This window comes from Mitosporidium daphniae (genome assembly GCF_000760515.2).
Source record: "Mitosporidium daphniae strain UGP3 chromosome Unknown contig-31, whole genome shotgun sequence".
Lineage (NCBI taxonomy): Eukaryota > Fungi > Microsporidia > Mitosporidium > Mitosporidium daphniae.
This window is the reverse complement of record NW_013546489.1, coordinates 1-19,536: the sequence shown is the minus strand read 5'-3', so window position 1 is coordinate 19,536 and position 19,536 is coordinate 1. Positions and strand designations below refer to the sequence as shown.

The 19,536-nt window shown below is 44.9% G+C and overlaps 9 protein-coding genes across 9 annotated transcripts; 5 read left to right on the top strand and 4 right to left on the bottom strand.

Annotated features, from left to right (window-relative positions):
- Nucleotides 1-340: 340 nt before the first annotated feature.
- DI09_31p90 (uncharacterized protein) lies at nt 341-1,365 on the top strand (the record flags this gene model as incomplete). Its single annotated transcript, XM_013382557.1, has 2 exons — nt 341-568; nt 721-1,365. The coding sequence occupies 2 exons, from the start codon at nt 341-343 to the stop codon at nt 1,363-1,365; spliced, it is 873 nt and encodes a 290-aa protein (XP_013238011.1).
- Nucleotides 1,366-1,373: 8 nt separating this feature from the next.
- Nucleotides 1,374-2,201, top strand: DI09_31p80 (uncharacterized protein; the record flags this gene model as incomplete). Its single annotated transcript, XM_013382556.1, has 1 exon — nt 1,374-2,201. The coding sequence occupies one exon, from the start codon at nt 1,374-1,376 to the stop codon at nt 2,199-2,201; it is 828 nt and encodes a 275-aa protein (XP_013238010.1).
- A 169-nt stretch (nt 2,202-2,370) lies between these two features.
- On the bottom strand, nt 2,371-7,092 carry DI09_31p70 (uncharacterized protein; the record flags this gene model as incomplete). Its single annotated transcript, XM_013382555.1, has 1 exon — nt 2,371-7,092. One exon carries the CDS (start codon nt 7,090-7,092, stop codon nt 2,371-2,373), a length of 4,722 nt encoding a protein of 1,573 aa, XP_013238009.1.
- Nucleotides 7,093-7,295: 203 nt separating this feature from the next.
- Nucleotides 7,296-8,018, top strand: DI09_31p60 (glycine cleavage system H protein; the record flags this gene model as incomplete). Its single annotated transcript, XM_013382554.1, has 3 exons — nt 7,296-7,731; nt 7,761-7,895; nt 7,924-8,018. The coding sequence occupies 3 exons, from the start codon at nt 7,296-7,298 to the stop codon at nt 8,016-8,018; spliced, it is 666 nt and encodes a 221-aa protein (XP_013238008.1).
- A 69-nt stretch (nt 8,019-8,087) lies between these two features.
- Nucleotides 8,088-10,040, top strand: DI09_31p50 (ubiquitin carboxyl-terminal hydrolase; the record flags this gene model as incomplete). Its single annotated transcript, XM_013382553.1, has 2 exons — nt 8,088-8,420; nt 8,484-10,040. 2 exons carry the CDS (start codon nt 8,088-8,090, stop codon nt 10,038-10,040), a joined length of 1,890 nt encoding a protein of 629 aa, XP_013238007.1.
- A 101-nt stretch (nt 10,041-10,141) lies between these two features.
- On the bottom strand, nt 10,142-10,645 carry DI09_31p40 (uncharacterized protein; the record flags this gene model as incomplete). The annotated part of the gene is made up of 1 exon (XM_013382552.1): nt 10,142-10,645. One exon carries the CDS (start codon nt 10,643-10,645, stop codon nt 10,142-10,144), a length of 504 nt encoding a protein of 167 aa, XP_013238006.1.
- A 91-nt stretch (nt 10,646-10,736) lies between these two features.
- DI09_31p30 (uncharacterized protein) lies at nt 10,737-14,499 on the top strand (the record flags this gene model as incomplete). The annotated part of the gene is made up of 7 exons (XM_013382551.1): nt 10,737-10,904; nt 11,207-11,290; nt 11,341-11,438; nt 12,391-13,002; nt 13,057-13,154; nt 13,501-14,357; nt 14,431-14,499. The coding sequence occupies 7 exons, from the start codon at nt 10,737-10,739 to the stop codon at nt 14,497-14,499; spliced, it is 1,986 nt and encodes a 661-aa protein (XP_013238005.1).
- Nucleotides 14,500-14,556: 57 nt separating this feature from the next.
- On the bottom strand, nt 14,557-15,975 carry DI09_31p20 (uncharacterized protein; the record flags this gene model as incomplete). Its single annotated transcript, XM_013382550.1, has 1 exon — nt 14,557-15,975. The coding sequence occupies one exon, from the start codon at nt 15,973-15,975 to the stop codon at nt 14,557-14,559; it is 1,419 nt and encodes a 472-aa protein (XP_013238004.1).
- A 715-nt stretch (nt 15,976-16,690) lies between these two features.
- On the bottom strand, nt 16,691-18,529 carry DI09_31p10 (uncharacterized protein; the record flags this gene model as incomplete). Its single annotated transcript, XM_013382549.1, has 1 exon — nt 16,691-18,529. A coding segment is annotated over one exon (1,839 nt), but the record flags the coding sequence as incomplete, so codon positions are not given.
- Nucleotides 18,530-19,536: the final 1,007 nt, after the last annotated feature.

Below are 19,536 nucleotides of genomic sequence, written 5' to 3'. Positions count from 1 at the left end.
TCAGGAAGCAAAAGATATAGAAGCGGCCATATATGCGATTTTCAGGCGCATCGAAGAGCGCGGAATATGCCATCATGATATTTCCCTCTCAAATATTATGTACGATGCCGAGGAGGGGAAGGTCTATTTGATTGATTTTGGAGACGCAAGACTGATCAAAAATAGCGAATTCCCATACCTGGACTTTGAGCCCGGAGATGGCTGTGCCGATGAGAGGGACGTAAAAAGGAGCCTGCGGGAATGGTCTGCAATGACCAAGGGGTTAGAATAAAATGGCGTTTTAAATTTGAAATTAGTTTTTTGCATCACGCGACCTCGATTTGGTTACAAATTACGAATAATGTGCACATCTTCTTCAATTGGTATGAAGCCGTTTCTTGTCACAGACAAGTACAAAAGCAAAATTGCCGAATGGATATCAACAAAGGTGCCGTCCATATCGAAGGAGTTTGCTTTCAATGCCCTTGAAATGCCGAAAAATCCCACGCATGGAGATTTTGCGCTTCCCGTTCCAAAGCTACGCTTTCCCGGAAATCCGGCACAAAATGCAGTCAACTTTGCAAACCAAGTAAGAAGTGCCAGCCTTAATTTATGCGCTGTAGTTTGAGGAGGAAAAAGCCTCCATTAGCGGGATCAAATTTGCCTCTCCTGAAGGCGTTTTCCTCAACTTTGGCATCGATCTGAAGGAAGTTCTCGTTGACATCATCTCTGCTATCAAAGAGGAAGGTAAATGAAACACGTGTCGAATTATCATTAGGCGACCGGTTTGGCTGGAACTCCTCTGGCTCTGGCAAAAATGTTGTCATCGATTTCGGATCTCCAAATATCGCCAAGCCGTTCCATGCCGGCCATCTTCGTTCCTCTGTGATTGGAAATTTTCTCAAGCATATTTACACCGCCAATGGGTATCACGTCACCGGAATCAATTACCTTGGCGATTGGGGAAAACAGTTTGGGCTACTGGCCGTCGGATATCTCAAGTACGGCAGCGAACAAGCAATGGAGAAGGACGCAATCAAACATCTTTTCGATGTGTATGTCAAGATAGCTGCAGAGGCTTCGCTGGACGCCTCTGTGCATGACGAGGCAAGGGCCTATTTTAAGCGAATGGAGGATGGCGACACGGAGGCTCTTTCGCTGTGGCGTAAATTCAAAAACCTTTCCATTGCAAAATACGAAAAGGTCTTTGAAAGGCTGAACATCAAATTTGATGTTTATTCAGGCGAATCGCATTACGAACAGCATATGAAGGATGTCATCAAAATGCTTACCGATCGCAATCTGCTCGTCGAATCAAAGGGGGCAATGGTTGTTGACTTGACCGAAAACAAGTTAGGTAACGCCCGTGCAAGCCAATTTTTATAGGAATGCCGATGGCGATAAAAAGCGATGGCACCACGCTGTATCTTACTCGCGACATTGCAGCTGCCATTGACCGGCAGCGCGAATACTCGCCGTCGCAATCTTTGTATGTGGTTTGCGCGACACAGTCTTTTCACTTTGAACAGCTATTTGCCATCCTGGCCAAGATGGGATTCTCCTGGGTGCAAAACCTAAAGCACATCAAATACGGAACAGTAAATGGCATGTCCACCCGGAATGGCACGGTTGTGTTTTTGGAAGACATTTTGGATGAGGCATACAAGACCATGCACGATGTGATGAAGTCGAATCCAAAGCGGTACTCCGAAATTGAAGATCCAGAGGCCGTTGCAAATGCTCTCGCCATTTCTGCCATCGTGGTCCAAGACTTTTCTGCCAAGAAAATCAAGGACTACGAGTTTTCCATGAGCAGGATGACCTCGTTTGAGGGCGATACGGGTCCGTTCCTCCAATACACGCATGTCCGCCTCTGCTCGATTGCAAGAAAAGCCACACCGGACACCATGGCCATCTCGCCAGACTCAAACCTGATTCGATCTGAATTGGGCGAAAACGGATTGGTCCTGCAGGTGGCAAAGAAACTTGCCCTGTTCCCATTGATTGTGACCGATTCGTGCCAGAATCACGAGCCAAACACACTTGTCACCTATCTGATGTCGCTCTCCCATAGTCTCTCTTCGCTGCTGGAGCAGCTCCCAGTGCTGCAGGCGCCAACACCGGAGGCAGCGAGTGCTCGCCTTGCCTTTTTCTCGGCTGCCCGTCAGGTGCTCGCCAATGGGATCATCCTGTTGGGCTTGCCTCTTCTCAAGCATATGTAGCCGTTGCTATATAGCCAGCCCTTTTTCATTAAACATTTACTGATGGCGTTTTTTTGGGTGTTAAATTTGGCATTTATTAAAGGCGCGCGCCCGTTTTTCCCCCATAAGGGGAGCTTCCAAAACAATTAAAATTTACAGCAGCCAGAGCTTATTCTATGATTTATGTGCGCTAATAGGTATTATGTACAGCGAGCCCGCAGGCCTTTTTAGAAAAGACGCAGTCTTCAGTGCCGGGAACGAAAAAGATGCGAAACGAAGGCACGTCAATTTTCATTTCTAGCCGATATGAAACATTCGGAACAGCCGGTTGTGAAGATGCGATTTTTTTCAGATTTCGCTCCAAAATTAAGGGCGCTTTCCGAGGTGCGGAGCAGCCTGGCGGCTTTAAAACGCGGTGATCATACTGAGGATCGACAAACCGGTCAATGTAGCTAGACCACTTTTCTAAATTTGATCCTTTGCACGAAGAAAAAGAGTGATAGTGATGATGCTGATCATCTGGCAATGCCGTGCCGATAGGAGCAGGAATGACACGGAAGCGAACCAGCCATTCATGGCCTTCAAGAAAAATTCCCGGAATACAAGAATCGTTGGCGTCTATTTGGGGAGACTTTAACCTGCCGATAGCCTCAATGGAGAAAAGAAAAGGCTGCATGGGAAGGAAAGACGACTTGTTAGCAGAAGAATTTGCAGCCATCACAGATGATGGGGTGGCCGATAGAATGACCCCAATAGCCAGTCTTTTGCCCCTATCATGCTCATCGGTTTCCGGGATTCCATTGGCATGATGATTTTTGTGCACACCATGGGTTTCAAAAATGGACACGAGCCTTTCAACAACCGGGTCAGCCAGTAAAAGTGCCGCTTGTTTGGAGATCAGCGATAAAAGACGGTCAAAGGTGAACAGAAGGTAGGCGTTCGGGCCCAGCACCTGTCGTAACCGCTCTTCAAATGAGGATCCATCAATGGCACCAGAAATAAAATCCTCCATTATTTTCACACAAGTTTCAAAAAGATCGTTTGATGAGTGGTTTTCGCCAGCAGCAGGAGCCCGATCGATAGCCAGGGCGTAGGGGCGTGCACCTGAATCGGCGGTATGACCACCGGGGGCGGACAAATTGTGTGTGGCTGCATGGTCTATTGCGCTGCTGGCTGCAAATAGAGAAGCAAGCGGATGCTGAGGCGTCGTAGAGGTACATGCCTTGTGTGAAAGAACCAGGATCCGCTCTAGCCGACAATAAGCGATCTGAAAAAGACGAAAAAATAAATAAAGCGATTCATTGGCATAAAGCATCGTCGAACAAGTAACAGAGTTGGCAAAGAATTGAGGCAAAAAAATCGTAAGAAACTGGCCAATTGCAGCCCGCTTCTTCAGCCCATTTGAGTCTACAGTTGATTCTCTCGCCAAGAGAAGCGAACATAGTGTTCGAGCCACAAGCGGCGACGAGAGTTCCCAGTCGAGCTGCGCCAGCTCCATGGGGCCCTTTGTGGATGCATTGTTTGCTGCGGTTTTCGAATCATTTAGATTATCTGCACTGCCAAAGGAGGGAAGTGAAGAAACAGAAATAGAGGCGCTAGCTCTTGTGCCTCGTTTCATCTGCTCCAAGAAAATAGAATGTATTTCATTGGTGAGCGCACGGAGCGACAGCGATTTGCGGTCAACGGTTCGAAACGTGGTCCCTTGATGGTCAAGAGCCTTTTGGACATTCTTTACATGAATTTCTAACCATTGATTTTGGCTCAACTCCCGAAATATGATTCTCCACTCCTCCAGCTTCTGAGTGAGCCTAGTGATGAGCAATGGGATCGCAGTGACAGGGAGCTGATGAAGTGCCTTCAAAATACTGCTAGCTTGATCACCCCAGACTCGCCCAATCAATGCGCGATGAATGGGAGGAGGCTGCACACTGAGCTTTGGCGAAGCAACCTTCGATTTACTTGCAGCACTAAGCGAAAGCCGCTCCAGTTCGAACCAGGCAATGGCGGATCGCGCACCGTCAATGAGAAGATCAAGCTCGTATCGTTCATCTTCGCATCGGAAAAGCGCTTCTTCTGAAGCGTTTTTTCGTGAAGCAACAAAAGTGGAGTCTTCCGAGTTAAAGGAAGGGCAGGAGACCATAAGATCGTTAAGCACCTCCATGCAGAGAGGAGTGCGCCCAGAAGAGGTTACTGCGGAGCCTCCGCGTGCTTCAGAAAGCATTCGATACGAGCCAAGGCGCCTAGGAGCAACATTGGCATCTGGATCTGCCGTGCCATCCACATCAATGGGAATGGCTATGGGTTCATCGTCACGCAAATATCTATTTTCAGTCTCATCAGGGCCGCCTTCATCGGAAAGACCAAGTATTTGCGAGAACTTGGAAAGAAGTTCAGGCGATCGCCCAATAAATGGACGTACCAGTTTCATCAGCTCGCTTTTGCCCACAATTCGGTGTGTGTAAAAATCCAAACATTTGACGAATTCACTATATGCTCCCTCGTGGTCGTTTAGGAACTTGCGAACCTTGGAAAAAAAGTCACCCTCTGGCAAAGAGGAAACGTCAACAGGCGAAAGGGAGGAGGAAGCCTGAGGTTTTTGTACATCCATTAGAGCATATGGAATCGGCGGGGTGGTCTCTGCAGCATACTGTGTAGAGGAAGATTGGAAGCTGGTTGGGGATGGGGTGGTTGTCGCTGCCATGGAGCCGGCGGGGACATTTGGGGCCGATGTGACGGGGGATGTGCCCGGAAAGGCCCCCAAAAGCGGTCCAATTCTGGCTCTTTTAGCTGCAGCCAGTGATGGTGTCGTTGAGGGAGGCATCGGATACTGAGAACTTGATAATCTTCTCCGTTGATTAACTGCGGTCGGCCGCGCATAGGAATCAAAGGTGGGTTGAGGTCCGAAAATTGGTTCGGATGAAGAGGAAGGATGGTATGCAGGGGCTGGAATAGGCGCAGAGTTTGAATATGTACCAGCACTACTGCCAACACTGCCATTACCACCAATACTACCAGTACCACTAACACTACCACTAACACTACCACTGCTACTACTGCTGCTACTAACACCGCTACCACCTCCAGGGTATCCTCCGATTGGTGGGTTTTGGGGGTGATGGCCTTGCTTTCTAGTTTGAACGACCGGCTTGGCGGGTGGGGGGGCAGGTGCAAGTCCAGATATACCGACACTTTGTGCATCTGGGATGAATTGTGCAAACTCATCAAGCAAATCTGAATGTCCCGAAAACAGTGAAGCAACTTGGGCATATACTTCTCTAATTGGACGTTGTTCTCGTTGGTAGGAGCGCAAAATTTCTACAAACGACTGATAAACTTCTGGATGTCCATAGAAGCGATCTTGGATTTTCTTGAGATAACCGACAGCTTGTAACATTCCCATAGAGCTTTTCCGCTCTCCAGACTCTTTCTCTATTGTTAAAGTGGAAGATTGGGATCCAGATGACGACACCGAAGACGATGAATAATGCGGATGAGATACATATGACGAAGGCACTGCTGATGGTCCAGACTGGGAATGGTGAGGATAGGGAGCTCCTCCATAAGCATTTGAGTATGGCGGTGATGTCGAGGATGTAGAGGGCCCATAAGAAGATGACTGACGTTGGTCGCCAGAATTTTGGACAAAGTACCTTTCTGGAAGGGCATAGCCTTGATGATAATGTCGATCATAAGATGCGGAGGTTGAAGAGGTACGTTCGCCTTGATATGAACGCTCGGCTCCATTTGAATAGGGATGGGGCGGAGGGCGGTCATACATGATGTTTTTTTCGCCAAAAGGAGCTCTATCTGCCGTGTTGTTGTATGAATTGGGGTTGTTGTTCCATGGTGCAGAGCCCGAGGACGGAGGTTGAGAGGACCCAGACAGAGGATATGTGGGTGCTGATGCACTTGGAGAATAAGAGCAAGATGAAGGATGAGACGGAAGATGTGAAAGATGAAGATGAGGATGATGGTGCCCATAAGGAGAGGCAGCAGAAGATGACGCATATGCGGACGAAGAAGGGCCGCCTCCGTTCCCCGAAGCCGATGCTGAGGATAGCGGATATGTGGCTGATGATGAGTGATTCAATGAACCACCATATGGCTGAGAGTATCCAGACGAAGCGGAACCTGAAGGGCCATAGTAAGTGTGTGGGTGAGCCGTGGAAGAGGGACCATATCCAAAATGGCTTGGTAGAATCTTTTCTATTTGATACTCGCTAGAAGATGTAAGCGCTGGGGGAGTAGGGCCCGCCGAAAGATATTTTGTCACTCTTGCTGTGGATGAGGATTGCGGCTGAATAGGGCCAGACGGATTATATCCCGGAGGCAGAGCGGGGCGTGAATGATGGTATGAAGCCTGGCCAAGAATGGCAGATCCTGTCGATGGAGACGAGGGCGATTTCCCGGAGGACGTATATTTTGTGGCAGAGGACATCCTGAATCGATGCTCTTCAGGAATAAAGGCGTTGAACCCCTCAACCAGATGGGGGTAACCCCGAAACAAATAGGTAACTCTCTCGATGACCAAGTCTGTGGTGATAGCATGTGCCTTGAAGTCTTTCATGATATCGAGAAACTTTCCATAAATTTCGGGTTGATCCAAAAACTGTGATCTTACTTGTTCCAAGTAGACCATGGCGTCGTTTTTATTGATGCGGGGCTGCGGCTTTCCATCGGCGGCCGTATTGGAAGGCTCCTTTTGGGTTGCTATTGATGGAGAAGAGCCTGTATAAGAGGATCCCAACGATACATTAGAGGGCGATCCAGTATAGGCATCGGAGTGTGCTTCATTTTCGACACCAGAATTGCGGGCATCATCATCCCCATCAACGCCGAGAGGAGCAGTACCGCTATCTGTCGATGCAGTGGGAGAAGGGGTGGGAGATGGAATGTGATTCGCTTCGCCCATCAGAGAATCAGAAATGGAAAAAATTTACAGAAAACAAGTGAAAACAAGTTGCATGGAAAATGGCCCATGTTCAATCAATGGTGCGGCAAGCCTATTGGCTGTGTGCAAAATACCTGTTTCACTTTGCCAAAGATTAAACATGTGCAATTGATCAAAAGCAGATTACATTATAATTTAAATTTTGCGCTGTCAATTTTTGATCAATGGCATCGAGAGTTTGCCTGAAGGGGAAGCACCACATGGGGAACCCCATGTGGTATCCCATGTCGCATCTCATAGGGAACCCCATGTGGTGTCCCGTGTCGTATCTGATAGGGTATCCCATGGGGTCTACCATGTCCTGCTTCATGTCGCAGAAGCGATCGATGCCCGGGCGTTTCCTGCACACAGCTAGATGCTGTTTGGCATTTGGATCGCATCTATTGGCACTTTGTCGATATTCTTCGGAATCTCCTCGAGATCGGCTTTACACAAAAGAACATGAGTGGGCCATGGTCTGCGATGAAAGCCCCTCTTCTTCACACCCTTCGCGCAAAATCTTTACCGTCGGCATTACTGATGCTGCACAGAAATCTTTGGGCGATATTGTCTTTGTCGACTTCCCCACAATTTCTCCTGGGGATGTAGTGCATGCTAATGGTTCAGAATTCTCCATTCTGACTTGCTAGATGTTCTGGCCATCGTTGAGAGTGTTAAAGGCGCCAGCGATGTCTTTTCCCCGATTTCCGGAACATTCTCATCGTTCAACGAGAGTTTGAGGGAAAAGCCCAAAACCATCAATAGAGCACCATATTCTGAGGGTAGTAAAATAATTCATTAACACGCATGTAGGCTGGATTTGTAAAATAGAAGTCGACGCTGACGCTTCGCATGCAAGCGAGCATTTACTTTCTTCCGTGCAGTATGACAAATACTGTAACGGCTAATGTGCCAATTTTAAAATCAGCTTTGCAGCACCTTATAAATTAAAATTTAATTCATTCCCATAATTCCGAATGTGTGCTTTGACAATTGGCCGTCTCGAGGATCTGCTGCAAAAGCGGCTTCTTTTTCAAGAGTGTGGCTACTGCATCAGGGGCATCAACAGCACAAAGTCTGCAATATATTTGTGCCTTTCTTGTGGCGAGATATATTGTTCACGTCATTTCCCACTTCATGCAGCAAAATATCCCCATCCCATTGCTGCCGAAATTTCCCAGAAATCAAAATTTGAGGATCAGGACAGCCACGTTAAGAGGGCAAAGAGTGCCGATTTTTTTTCCGTGGCCCCAGTAACTTTGTCTCCCGGTTCGAGTCAATTCGAGCCCTATCATGGCACCGAGATCAATGTTTGCTTATTTTCGTTTATCGCCTAGAATTCGCTTCTCCAAAGGATTGAAGAAATCTTTCAGCTTCATGATCTAAATTTGCTGGTCTTTCCAGATGAAGAACAGAAGGCGCCCATTTGTCCCCATATTTCCGCCGTCAATCCATGGAGCGTTAGCAATGTTCACAAATGCAATGCCTGTGATCTTACTCACAATCTTTGGTTGTGTCTATCATGCTCCACACTATCTTGTGGTAGGAGGCAGTTTGATGGCACCGGGGGAAATGGCCATTCGCTGGCGCATTACGATGGGGAGGGCCATCCCATTGCAATCCGTCTCGGGACCATGGCATCAAAATCACCAGAAGTTTATTGCTATGTTTGCGACTCAATGACGTCCATTGATGAGAGGACCTCTTCGTATTTACATGAATTTCTATCCTCAGAGGCGGCCTCCCAGCTCAATAGGGAACAGTCTCTTTTGGAGCTGGAAAGAAGCAAGCCATCAGCTATGGATGAATCTACGCTCTCAAAACACGAACTTCTCGATAATACATACATGGGAATAAGAAATTTGGGGAACACCTGCTACATTTCTGTCATTCTGCAGATGCTTTTTTTTAACGCCTCCACTGCGATTGGAGATTTCCATTTCCAGAATTGCTATAAGAACCCAAACTCTTGCTTGGAATGCCAATTGATTAAAATAAGCATTGCCTTGTCCAGGCGTGAATCCTATGCCTTTTGTGACGGACTTTTCCCGGTTTGTTTTAGAAGGCTTTTGATAACGGAGTTGCCCTCTCTTGCTTCTTCCTCTGCTCAGCAAGATGCGGCAGAGTTTTTCCAAGCATTTCTTTGCAAAATTTCGCGCTTGGATTCGTTTAGAGAAGCCATCAATTCTTCCTTCCCAGTCTCAATTATGAACGCCATTGAGTGTGCTTGTTGTGGGAGCCGAAAAGTGACCCCATCTTTTTCAGATCAATTTAGCCCTATTGTTGTGGTCCCAAAGGGCAGCGTCACTTCTGCCCTTTCGAGCTATTTTGGCTCTGAAAGGGTGAGCAATTGTGACCAGTGCTGCACCGCTAAATATGCTCACAACTTTATATGTGCAAGCTCTGCTGTTCCAAAATTTATTCTGATCCAGTTGTATGTGTTTGAATTTTCAGATGGCAAAATAGTCAAGGTGCCAATAAATTTGTCCTCCTTCTCGATTGACAGCGAGTTTCCGGCCTCGGTGGTCAAAATGGAGAAGGCTCAGGGTAACGCTGAAAATTTAGACGAATTGACTGCGCTCGGGTTTTCAAGGCCTCACATCGAAAAGGCAATCAAAAATGCCGACAATCCATCAGACATAAATGCACTCGTCGATTGGTTATGTTCAAATCCAGAAGACGATGGCGAATCTGCTTTGCCAAATCACGATGCTAGCGATCAGGGAGAAATGGTTTCCCTTTCTAATCAAAAGTACCGCCTGTCAGCTATAATAGCCCATTGCGGAAAAAGTACCAATTGCGGACATTATTTTCTTTACATCAAAAATGAAGACGCTCAATGGCTTATGTTTGACGACGAGAAGGTCTACAAAATTTCAGAGGCCAAAGTTGATTTTGCGTCTTCATATCTTTTACTGTATTCGCTTTGATAGGCGTACCGCGTGTATTGGTCTTGTTATGTGGGTGGCCGCGTGCTCCCAAATCGATAAATATTCCACAAACTCGTCATTTTGGAGTTTGCAAAATTAATTCAATTTAAATGTGTAGCCCTGTCCCTGTAACTTGACCAATCAGTGCAAATGAGCAAGTAAAATTTTAGAACAATTTTTAATGGGCCATTGGATGGCGTGTGTTTTTCGGTCTTTTGTTTTTTCGAAGCCGGAGTATCTTTTGGCTGGAACAGCATTGGCTTTGCATTGTTTCTAGCTACAGGACTGCTGGCCTTTGGGAGTGCATATTGATCAAGACCAGGGAGCGGCTGTGATCGCTGCTCCAGCAGAGAAGAAAGCCTTGCGATGGATTTTCCGAGATTTGGAATGTATCTTCCCGGGTCTGAAAGCGTCTCTGAATGCAAAATCGAGTTCAAATTCAGAGGCTCTTTTAAAACCAAATTATCAAAGGCATGGGATCCTAGCGATATGAGCGAAAAGACGCCTACTTGATGGGATGATGTCTCGAACAAACGAAAGCCAAGTGGAGGGGAAGCAGCCTCTTTTTTCGAGGTCCGAATAAAATGCAATCCGTTCAGGAACATGCAGTAGCGACGATATCATGGCGGAAAGGTCGAGTTTTTCATGTTCCATTAAATATTAAAAATTCGACGCAAGTGCTGTAATTTAAACTCCATGGCAGTCTCTTTGGTTAGTGTCTTTCCCAAAAGGACAAATTTAATCCATGGACGTGAAAATCCATTGTCAATCACGCGAAGCTTGTATTTGCAAAACGAGAATGCCGTTGTCATTTGTCTCACCGATGGATCCATTATCTTGTACTCGATGCAAACCGACCCCTATGTACGTTTTAAGCCCTTTTCCACCAGATAAAATGGATTGCAATTGGATGTGGAGCCGAAATTTCGGCACTCTTCATGGAGGAAATGCACGTGGAGGATACCTACGATTGCGTCGTTGACGGGTGTATTTCATCGTCGCTTATTTGCGCCGACAACAACGGGTATTGCCTTTTTTTCATGTTTAGGTATATCAGCATTCTTGATATTAATGATGGCCGGTCGATATCGTCAACGAAGACGCCATGTGCAAGCAGGGTCGTTTGCATCGGAGTAAGTGGCGTGCGTGCGGATTTTCCATTTTAGTCTCTTTTCAATTCACTCTACATTTGCTGCTCCCTTTTGGAGCCCTCAAACGAGCTTCTTGTACTTGACTCGGTCACCCTGGAGGTTTGTGCTGATGATGATGAAATTTCCACGTCAAATTAGGTTGTTCAAAGCGTGAAATTCAGCCAATCCTCCAAGGTTTTTGCCTTTTCCGTATTTTCATCCAAACATCGCGGTGGGTGCGCCAAGTGGCTATATTTTTAGATGAACTGTATCTATTAACAGACTGTGGAATTGGGGTGGTCCTGTTTAGCGATCCCTCCCTAGCGAAAGATTCTATCCATGCAACGTTGCTACTTCGGCTGGACGCGGTTCCGCATCCCACGCTGTTTTCTTTGTTGCAGCAGCAAAATTCAGATAAAATTTATATTTCTCTTTGTTCAACAGATCTTCTTGAGGTTACTTGGCATGCATGGTGATCTTTATAGATTTTCAATGTATCCAACACACATTGCGAGCTAATCTTCAAGCTCCATGCGCCGATGGCAGACCAATGGATGGTGTCTTCAGCAAATTTTTACCACGACAAAGCCCGGTTCTATACAATCGTGAGGCCTGTTACTTTTATTTTAGAATGGCTTTCTTTATGAGTATTGCCTTTCCACAAGGTTCATCTTTGCGCCGTTCATTTTAGAGCCGTATCAAATTCATACCTTCCCAATTCATTTGTCGGCAAATACAAGTTCAATGATACGGATGCGCTTTTTTTTGTTGGCAAATCGTTGCAGCCGTGGTTTTTTTATCGCTTTCAGCTGCAAAATCTTCTTGATCTTCACGTGGCACACGGTACGGTACGGTAGCTTTTCCTAGTCGAATTTGAGGATAACCTCTTTTTTTCGCAAAATCTCTTTCCAAATGTCGCGGTCAAGCATTGCAGATCCTTTATGCCGGATAAGTTGTATTCCATTTCTGGTACGTGTATTTGACCATGTGTTAACCTTAGCCGGGGGCAGCCTTATGCAGTTTTCGTTCGACCCGTTTTATAGAAATTCGCCTTCAAGGCTAATCAGACAAAGCAATCCGTTGCTAAATATGAAAGATTTGGAGATATCTTCGCATTTATATTTCTGCTTTAACGCCGTCGAATATTTGCTGATTGGATGCAGCGGCGGCGCCATCTTCTTGATCTCGCTAAAGTGGGCGTAATTTTGGGCTAACGTTAGGGACTTTCAACTGCTGTTTTCGGTACACCGGCACTCCATGGCGGTGATAGATTTTTTTCAGAGCCAAAATCTGATTGTATCGGTGGACAGACATCGAAACTTTTCCATCATCGATATGCTAAACCACTCCACGTGTGCCATTATTTCGGGGCCTCAAAACGACAACTTTGTCAGTGTGTGCTCCGACAAAAGCAATCCAGAAATAATTTACTTTGTTACTGAGATGCATTGCATATACGAGTACCAGGTAACCGACCACAAAGTCATTAGGGTTAGAACTTTTCTCTACAGCGCATATATTCCCATCCAGAGTCCAATGGCGTTAGAAACAGCAGATTGCACACCATCCACTCGTTGGCATTTGTTTTTAATCGCTAGCATAGCCAATCCCGAAAGGGCAATGTGCAAGCGAAGAGTTCAGTCCGAGTTTATCTCCGAATCTACCGATTTGGAGCTTGTTTTGAATTTGGATCTCAACTTGCCAATGTCGATTCACTGCATCCTGTCTTTCCTGTCGATTTGGCATTTTTGGGACCTTGATGAGGCGTCGGATCAATTTCTGATGCAGATGGGCTTTTCAGCGGATTATTCCAAGGCTGCCTGTTTGCAAGGGTAGGTTTCCTTTTCTCAATGCTCCAGTTGCTCTGAAAGCATCAGCATCATCAGAAAAGATAAATCGTCATATGCGCACATGTCACCTTATTCGATTTCCCATTCTTTGCTGATCGTTTTGGCAATCATCTTCAAGTTAGAAAACGTGCTAGGTATTACCTGTGCCGGTCGATAATCACCAACTAGATGTTGCTCCCCTTAAAGAGTTTTATACGCATGGGGTATTGCCCTTTTTTAGGGGTAAGCACGACACCTGTTTGGGCGCGAGCAGCGAGAGCGTACACTTTCACAATTCGCCGTCGCTGTTTTATTTCATACTAAAATGGACGATCGGGTGCAGTAGGCCGTTTCAATTTTTACGGCCTAGCATACATTTCCTGTGCAGCGAGACTGTTGTTTTTCAAGGTTTTTTCGTCTCCTTGTTCCAAATCTTATGGTGACCTCGTTGATATGTGGATTAAAAATTGTATTTGCATCTTTTTGTATCTTTACGCATAGACTTTACCGATGCGTGTTCTGGCAAAGAAAGCCGCGACAAAAGCTTTTCATTGGGCCACAAAAAAAGGGGCAACTACATCCCCATAATTCTTGGAATCTGTGCCAAGTACCATCCAGAGCTCCACCCGAAGCTATCAACTCCCAGGATGATTGGGGCCCTTTGCCAATCCCTCTTGGAGCTTGCCTCGGTGTCGCTGAAGGGCAATTGCCTGGCCCCACTCACTGCCTTGGATATCATCGGCGATGGGCTGGATGTTTTTTTCCCCTTTATCAACATTTCAAAGCTCATCCATGTTCTGTTTTCGCAATTTTCGCCCAAACATTCAGAGGTTTTGTACAAAATTTTTCACAAGCTTTTTTCGCCCGGAATGATCGAGACGCATTCAGAGCTTGTCAAAATCTTTATTCATGACCATCTTTCTTCAAGAAGCATCGCAAGCTTCCAAGCCACCATCTCGTTTTTGCTTCAAATGCTGTCAAAGTCTCCGGTTTCCCTATCCGCCGCCCTTCCATACTTTATCGATGCCATCATGAAGCTACTGGATCCAAGCTTCATGGAAATTCGCGAAAAGGTTCTTCCACTTTGCTCGAAATTTCTCTATGCTTGTTTTAAGACATATCCGTTTATAGATTTCCATTCGGAGAAGCAAAAATATGCCGTCGCAAACGACCGAGGGCCAATTGTCATTTATGACTTGAAGACAGGAACAAAAAGCTTTGTTCTCGAATCTTCCATTTGTGCCAGGGCTTCCGTCATTTCGCTCTCACCAGACGCCAACCATGTTTGCGCGCTGACAAATCGAGTTAGCGCTGCCAACATGGAAAAACCCAAAACCGCCCATTCTTCATACCGGTCCGTATGCGTTTGGAGGCTGTCCTCATCCAACATCCTTTCTTTGTTCGCAACGTCTACCATAAAGCCGTGCTTAGAGTATGCTTTTGGCAGCTCATCTTCCGCAAATGCCAAAGGAAGAAATAATCCTGAGACGCTGCAGCTGATATCAAAAGATGACCGAATAATCAGGCCGTCTTTTACGTGGCAGAATGCAAATTCATTTACACTTGCCTTGCGCCAAACAGAGAATCGCAATATTGGGATTCAATTCCACATTTAGGGATAAAGTCCGTTGGCGCCATCCCAAAGTTGAAAAAATTCTGGGAAAATAGCTGGACTCGTGCCTTGATGTCGTTATCAAGTAAAGGGGTTTCCGTTGTCATCCAATCTTTTAAATCCTTGTTCCAGCAAAGTGAACGTTCGGGAATGATGTACAGCATAGAATTATCCGAAAAAAAGACATGAAAGACCCCGTTTGGGTCCCTTGTACACGCGGCTATATGTAGGGGCGAGGAGGCTGAACAAGCCATTACAGATGTTGCGGAAAACCCGGAAAAGCAGTCCATTGAAGAATACAGCTGCTCTTCTCTACTTTTGCTGCCAACAGAATGGCTTGAAATATGATGGGGCAGTGGATACGAAGCCAGCGACGCGGATGATACAAAAATTAGGGGATGCACGCCCAGTTTTTTTGAAGATTGCACAAGACGAAGCAGTTTTGCATGCAAATTGAGCGCCATAGATGCATTGCAAAGATCTTGATGATGTGGGGACTGGAATGAAAAGCTGGTTTCAATTGAAATCGCTCTTACGGGCTTTTTCCTGATCACAATTTGGGATCTTTTAGCGAGAGATGATTTGGCGATATCGGATAAAAGTGCACCCGATCCATGGTCATCAAAACTGTCGTAAACAAATATTTTGGACATTTTCGGTACAATTCGGTAAATATTCGTTCCGGATGTTCCATTCTGGAACAAAAAGTCCTCAAATGGGCCATTTGACATGAGGATGCCACAAATGGCATCTTTTTCCAAGAGAAGGACGGCTTTTGGTATTTTAGAGAGAACTTTCGAGACCACCCGGTAGATGTAGTAAAATATCGGGGCAAGCGGAGCAGGCAGCGTGCATTTTTTCCATGTAGCTTTGAGTTGATTGTTCATCCAAATTGATACAATCATTTTTTGGCTGACCTCAAAGGTGATATTATTTTCTAAAGAAAGAAAAACAGACGAACGGGGCGAGGGATCATGTGGTGATGATGCCATTGAGAGGTCTTGCTTAGGGGAGCAATGCGGCGTCAGAATCCCGATTGTCAATTGGCCAAGCGTCGTTTTGTATGCCTTTTGAGAAGAGAACCTCAAAGATAGCGGGGCAAAATTAATGTCCGGAAGGGCCTTCGATTGTAGCCGGTGAAGCTGGTTTTCAGTGAATATGTTCAAAAGTGGATGGTGACAAAGGAACGCGTGCTGTTGGATTTCAGCAGCCGTTGCTCGAGTATGGGGGTCCTCGGAAAGCAGGGCAGCTAGGAACGAGATGGCACGTTGTGAAACCCGTCCCGCCAAATTGCCAAAAAGAATCGGGGGAGAGGGAAAATTTCCAGTCAGCAATTTGTATGCAACGGTGCCAAATGACCACATATCAATGGGATATGAATAGCGGGCCGTTTCAGCCGAGAGTATCTCCCTACATGATAAAATAAAAGCCAATACGGAGCTAAATATGCCGGTGTTCCACACCTCATTGGGTAGGAGTCGGCAATCAAGTTCTCCTCGGCGATTGAAAGCCCAAAATCGGCCAGTTTCTATATGCCAATTTGAGGGATAAGCTTACAGCTTCCATGCAGTCCGTGGTCAAGAGAATGTTTGAAAGCTTAATGTCTCGATGAAGAAACCCATGCCGATGCATAAAGGCAATTCCCGCTGCAATTGAGAACAGATATGCCCTGGCTTCTGCTTCGCATAGGATTCCGCCAGACGAAAACAGATGTTGTGAAAGCGTTCCCCGCTGGCAGTATTCTGAGACAATAATCCGGTTGGACACATCGGCCGCAATCAAAAGGACAATCCCTCGATTTGGCCTCGCACTCAACAATTGATGGATGAAAACCTCATTTGCAACGTCGATTGTTGAGGAGGAGGATATCTAAATGATAAATCGCTACTTTGTACAAGCTTAAGGGAAACATTCAGATTATCTGGAAATTGGCGGGCCAAATAGACCTTTGACGAGGAACCGCGCCCGATTTTACCAATCAGGCTATAGGTGCGGCCATCAATTGTATACGACGACATCAAATAATTTCAATATCCAATTTATTAAACCCTAAATTTTCAACCAGCTTGCCTATGATTCCTACGCCTCAGCCCCAGGAGGCACAGTATCAGTAGGTTGTAATTGGATTTGATTTTTAGCTTGTTCATGTGAAAAATCATCATCCAAGCTAGCATCACTTTTACAGCAACAAACTTTGCTGAAAAAAGACTTGCTGGGGAGAAACTCGGCAGGTCTTGTGTCTAATTTTGGAACATAGAATGCCATAATCAGCGCGAAAGCAGCGCAAAAGACCGCAAAAATAAGAAATGCAAACTCATTTAAAGAGGAAAGAATCTTGTTTGTGAAAAGGGTGATCATGAAAGAAAGTAGCCAATTCACTATTGATCCTAATGAACCATAAGCTTTCTGAAACTTTTCAGGTGTGATTTTTGGATTAATCATCCAAGGGATAGGTCCAAATCCAAGAGCAAAAAAAAAGATAAAGCCGAATCCAGAAACAGATTTTACGATTGAAATATCTAGAAACAACCCAAGGAAGAGCACCCATGAAAAAACTGCAGTTCCAGCCCCACTGATTGCCCCGATGTATTTTGTATCAATCTTATTTGCTAAATCCACGAAACAATTATTGCAAGTCTTTTCCTGGTCTTTCGTGTCTTTCTTGTTTTTCGGTACGTTAATTGCAACATTTAAAAAAGTTCCAGCAACATTTGCAACGCCCAAAAGGATAGAAATATTCGGAAGGTCGCCAAATATCTCTTTTGTGTAAGAAAAATATCCGTTGATGAAAGATAATTGCTGAAAGATATGGAGGCAGATGATAACTATAGCCGATTTACTTCCTTCGCCAAAAATCGTATTCAAAAGGCTAGAGCTAGATTTAGGGGCGGTTTGTTGCATCAAAGGTTGAGTAGCATTCGCCATATCCTCAGAATCCACATTTTGTGGAGAAACCTTCGGCAATAGAAATAAAATAGCTATAATTGATAAGAATGCAGTTCCACCATTAAGAATTCTCCAGGCCAAATAATGGATGTTCAGAAAATACTGTTGCAGGATTCCAGCAAGAAGTATTCCTCCTGGAATTAGCAGTGGATAAAAGTCCCTAAAACCCTTGGCTATGGACTCGGAACCGGCAACATTTTCGAAATAGGTAAAGAAAATTGGAGTCATTGTGCCAGCAATCCCGCTACCCATTCCAAGAAAAAAACGCCCAATAGTTAAAAGAATCCAATTGGGGGAAACAGCAGAAAGCACTCCTCCATAAATGAGAATTATAGAGCTGAGAATAAGATTTGCTTTGGTGCTGAATTTCGAAGTAAATATCGTAACCACAGATATAAACATTGCACCCAAATAAAAGGAAGAAATGGCAAAAGAGCGCTCCATTTCAGAACTAAATTCAAAGTTAAAAAACCATTTAGATATATCCCAATTCAAGGAAACAGCTAGTTTGTAATGATCAAGTTCTTCTGCAGACATATTTGCCAGATTTGAGGAAAGAGTGTAGAATTTTACGGTCTTAACTGGAAATGTAGTTGTTGAAGTCTCAGAACTATCCATATCTGAATGAATGTTATCGGTGCCAGAGTGTACGCCCAAGTTTTCGTGTGCAGCGTTTCCATTTATGAAAGTTGTTATGTTCAGATCAGGGGAGGACGTTCTGGTTTGGTTATAAGAATCATCTGCATCCACAAGATCGGCAGATTGGTCTTTTGTGTATCTGATGACTTCCAATTGCTTAGCATATTTAACCTGTTCAAATCCCGGGGGGAAAATAGGAATAATATGTAAAGAAAAAACAGTAACAAGAATAAATGATCCGGTTAGTAACAAAACCGAGTCACATTTATTAGCGCCACAAGAAAAAGTTAAGGAAGTCAAAGGACTAAAGCAAGAAAGATAAGGTTTAAGCCGCTGAGTTTCATTAAAAATATAAATGAGTCATCAGGCTAGTTGATCTGATTGCAACGTGAAAGAACCCACTCAGAATTGCTTATTAAAATGCAACGGAAAATTTAGGATTTTAACTCTGCAAAATCGGAATGAAACCCTAACCCTGATCTGCAACGTGTCGCTAGAAATATTATAATCCTAACCCTGAATTCAAAGACACGCCTTTCTGGAGATTTAAAGGTGTTCCAAAGATTTAGGGCTAAAATCAACTTTCAAAAGTTCATAATGCAAAAGTGGTACCAGTGTAGATGTTTCTCTTTGCTCGTGTTTCTCTCGAATGATAGAGATGCCATTGTTGGTTCGGCAAACTTTTCTAGCGATTACAATCGGAACTTGCTAAATTCTGGTTGGCACGTCAATCAACCCACAGTCTTTTGAGGCAGAGATCTCTTTACCTAACTCAACCTATTCTCGAATCGTGTTGCTTATTACTCTTTGCACAAGCTAAATTACTTGTAAAATAAATTCTGAGGTGGTTTAATCAGCTGATTACAAGTGGTGTAATGGAAGTAAAAGTTTATTTCCCCTTTTTTACGGCTTTTTTAAAAAATACTGCACAAATTAAATATTTGCGTGTTAATGGTTACCAAGCAACATTATAAAAGGGGTTAGGGTTGAGTAATTAATTTCAAATCTGGAGCCATAACGAGCTTAAATTTTACAAATTATAACTTCCATGTCCTCGTCTGAAGACGCTCAGATTGTACCGGGTCCGACTGATACCGTCTCCCAGATTTCAGTGTGTCCGGTTGCGGATTTTGTGGCCGTCTCATCGTGGGACAATCAGGTGGCTATTTTGGGGGTTCTTATTGCTATAGGTCAGGGTTTATCAAATGACTGGGGGCACTTCTTCACCGAAGGCTAGTATTACACACGAGCAGCCTGTTTTTTCGGTTTCCTGGAGCAAAGTAAGAAAAAGCCTTTTATTTTTCATAGGATGGCTCGAAATTGTTTTCAGCAGGCGCAGA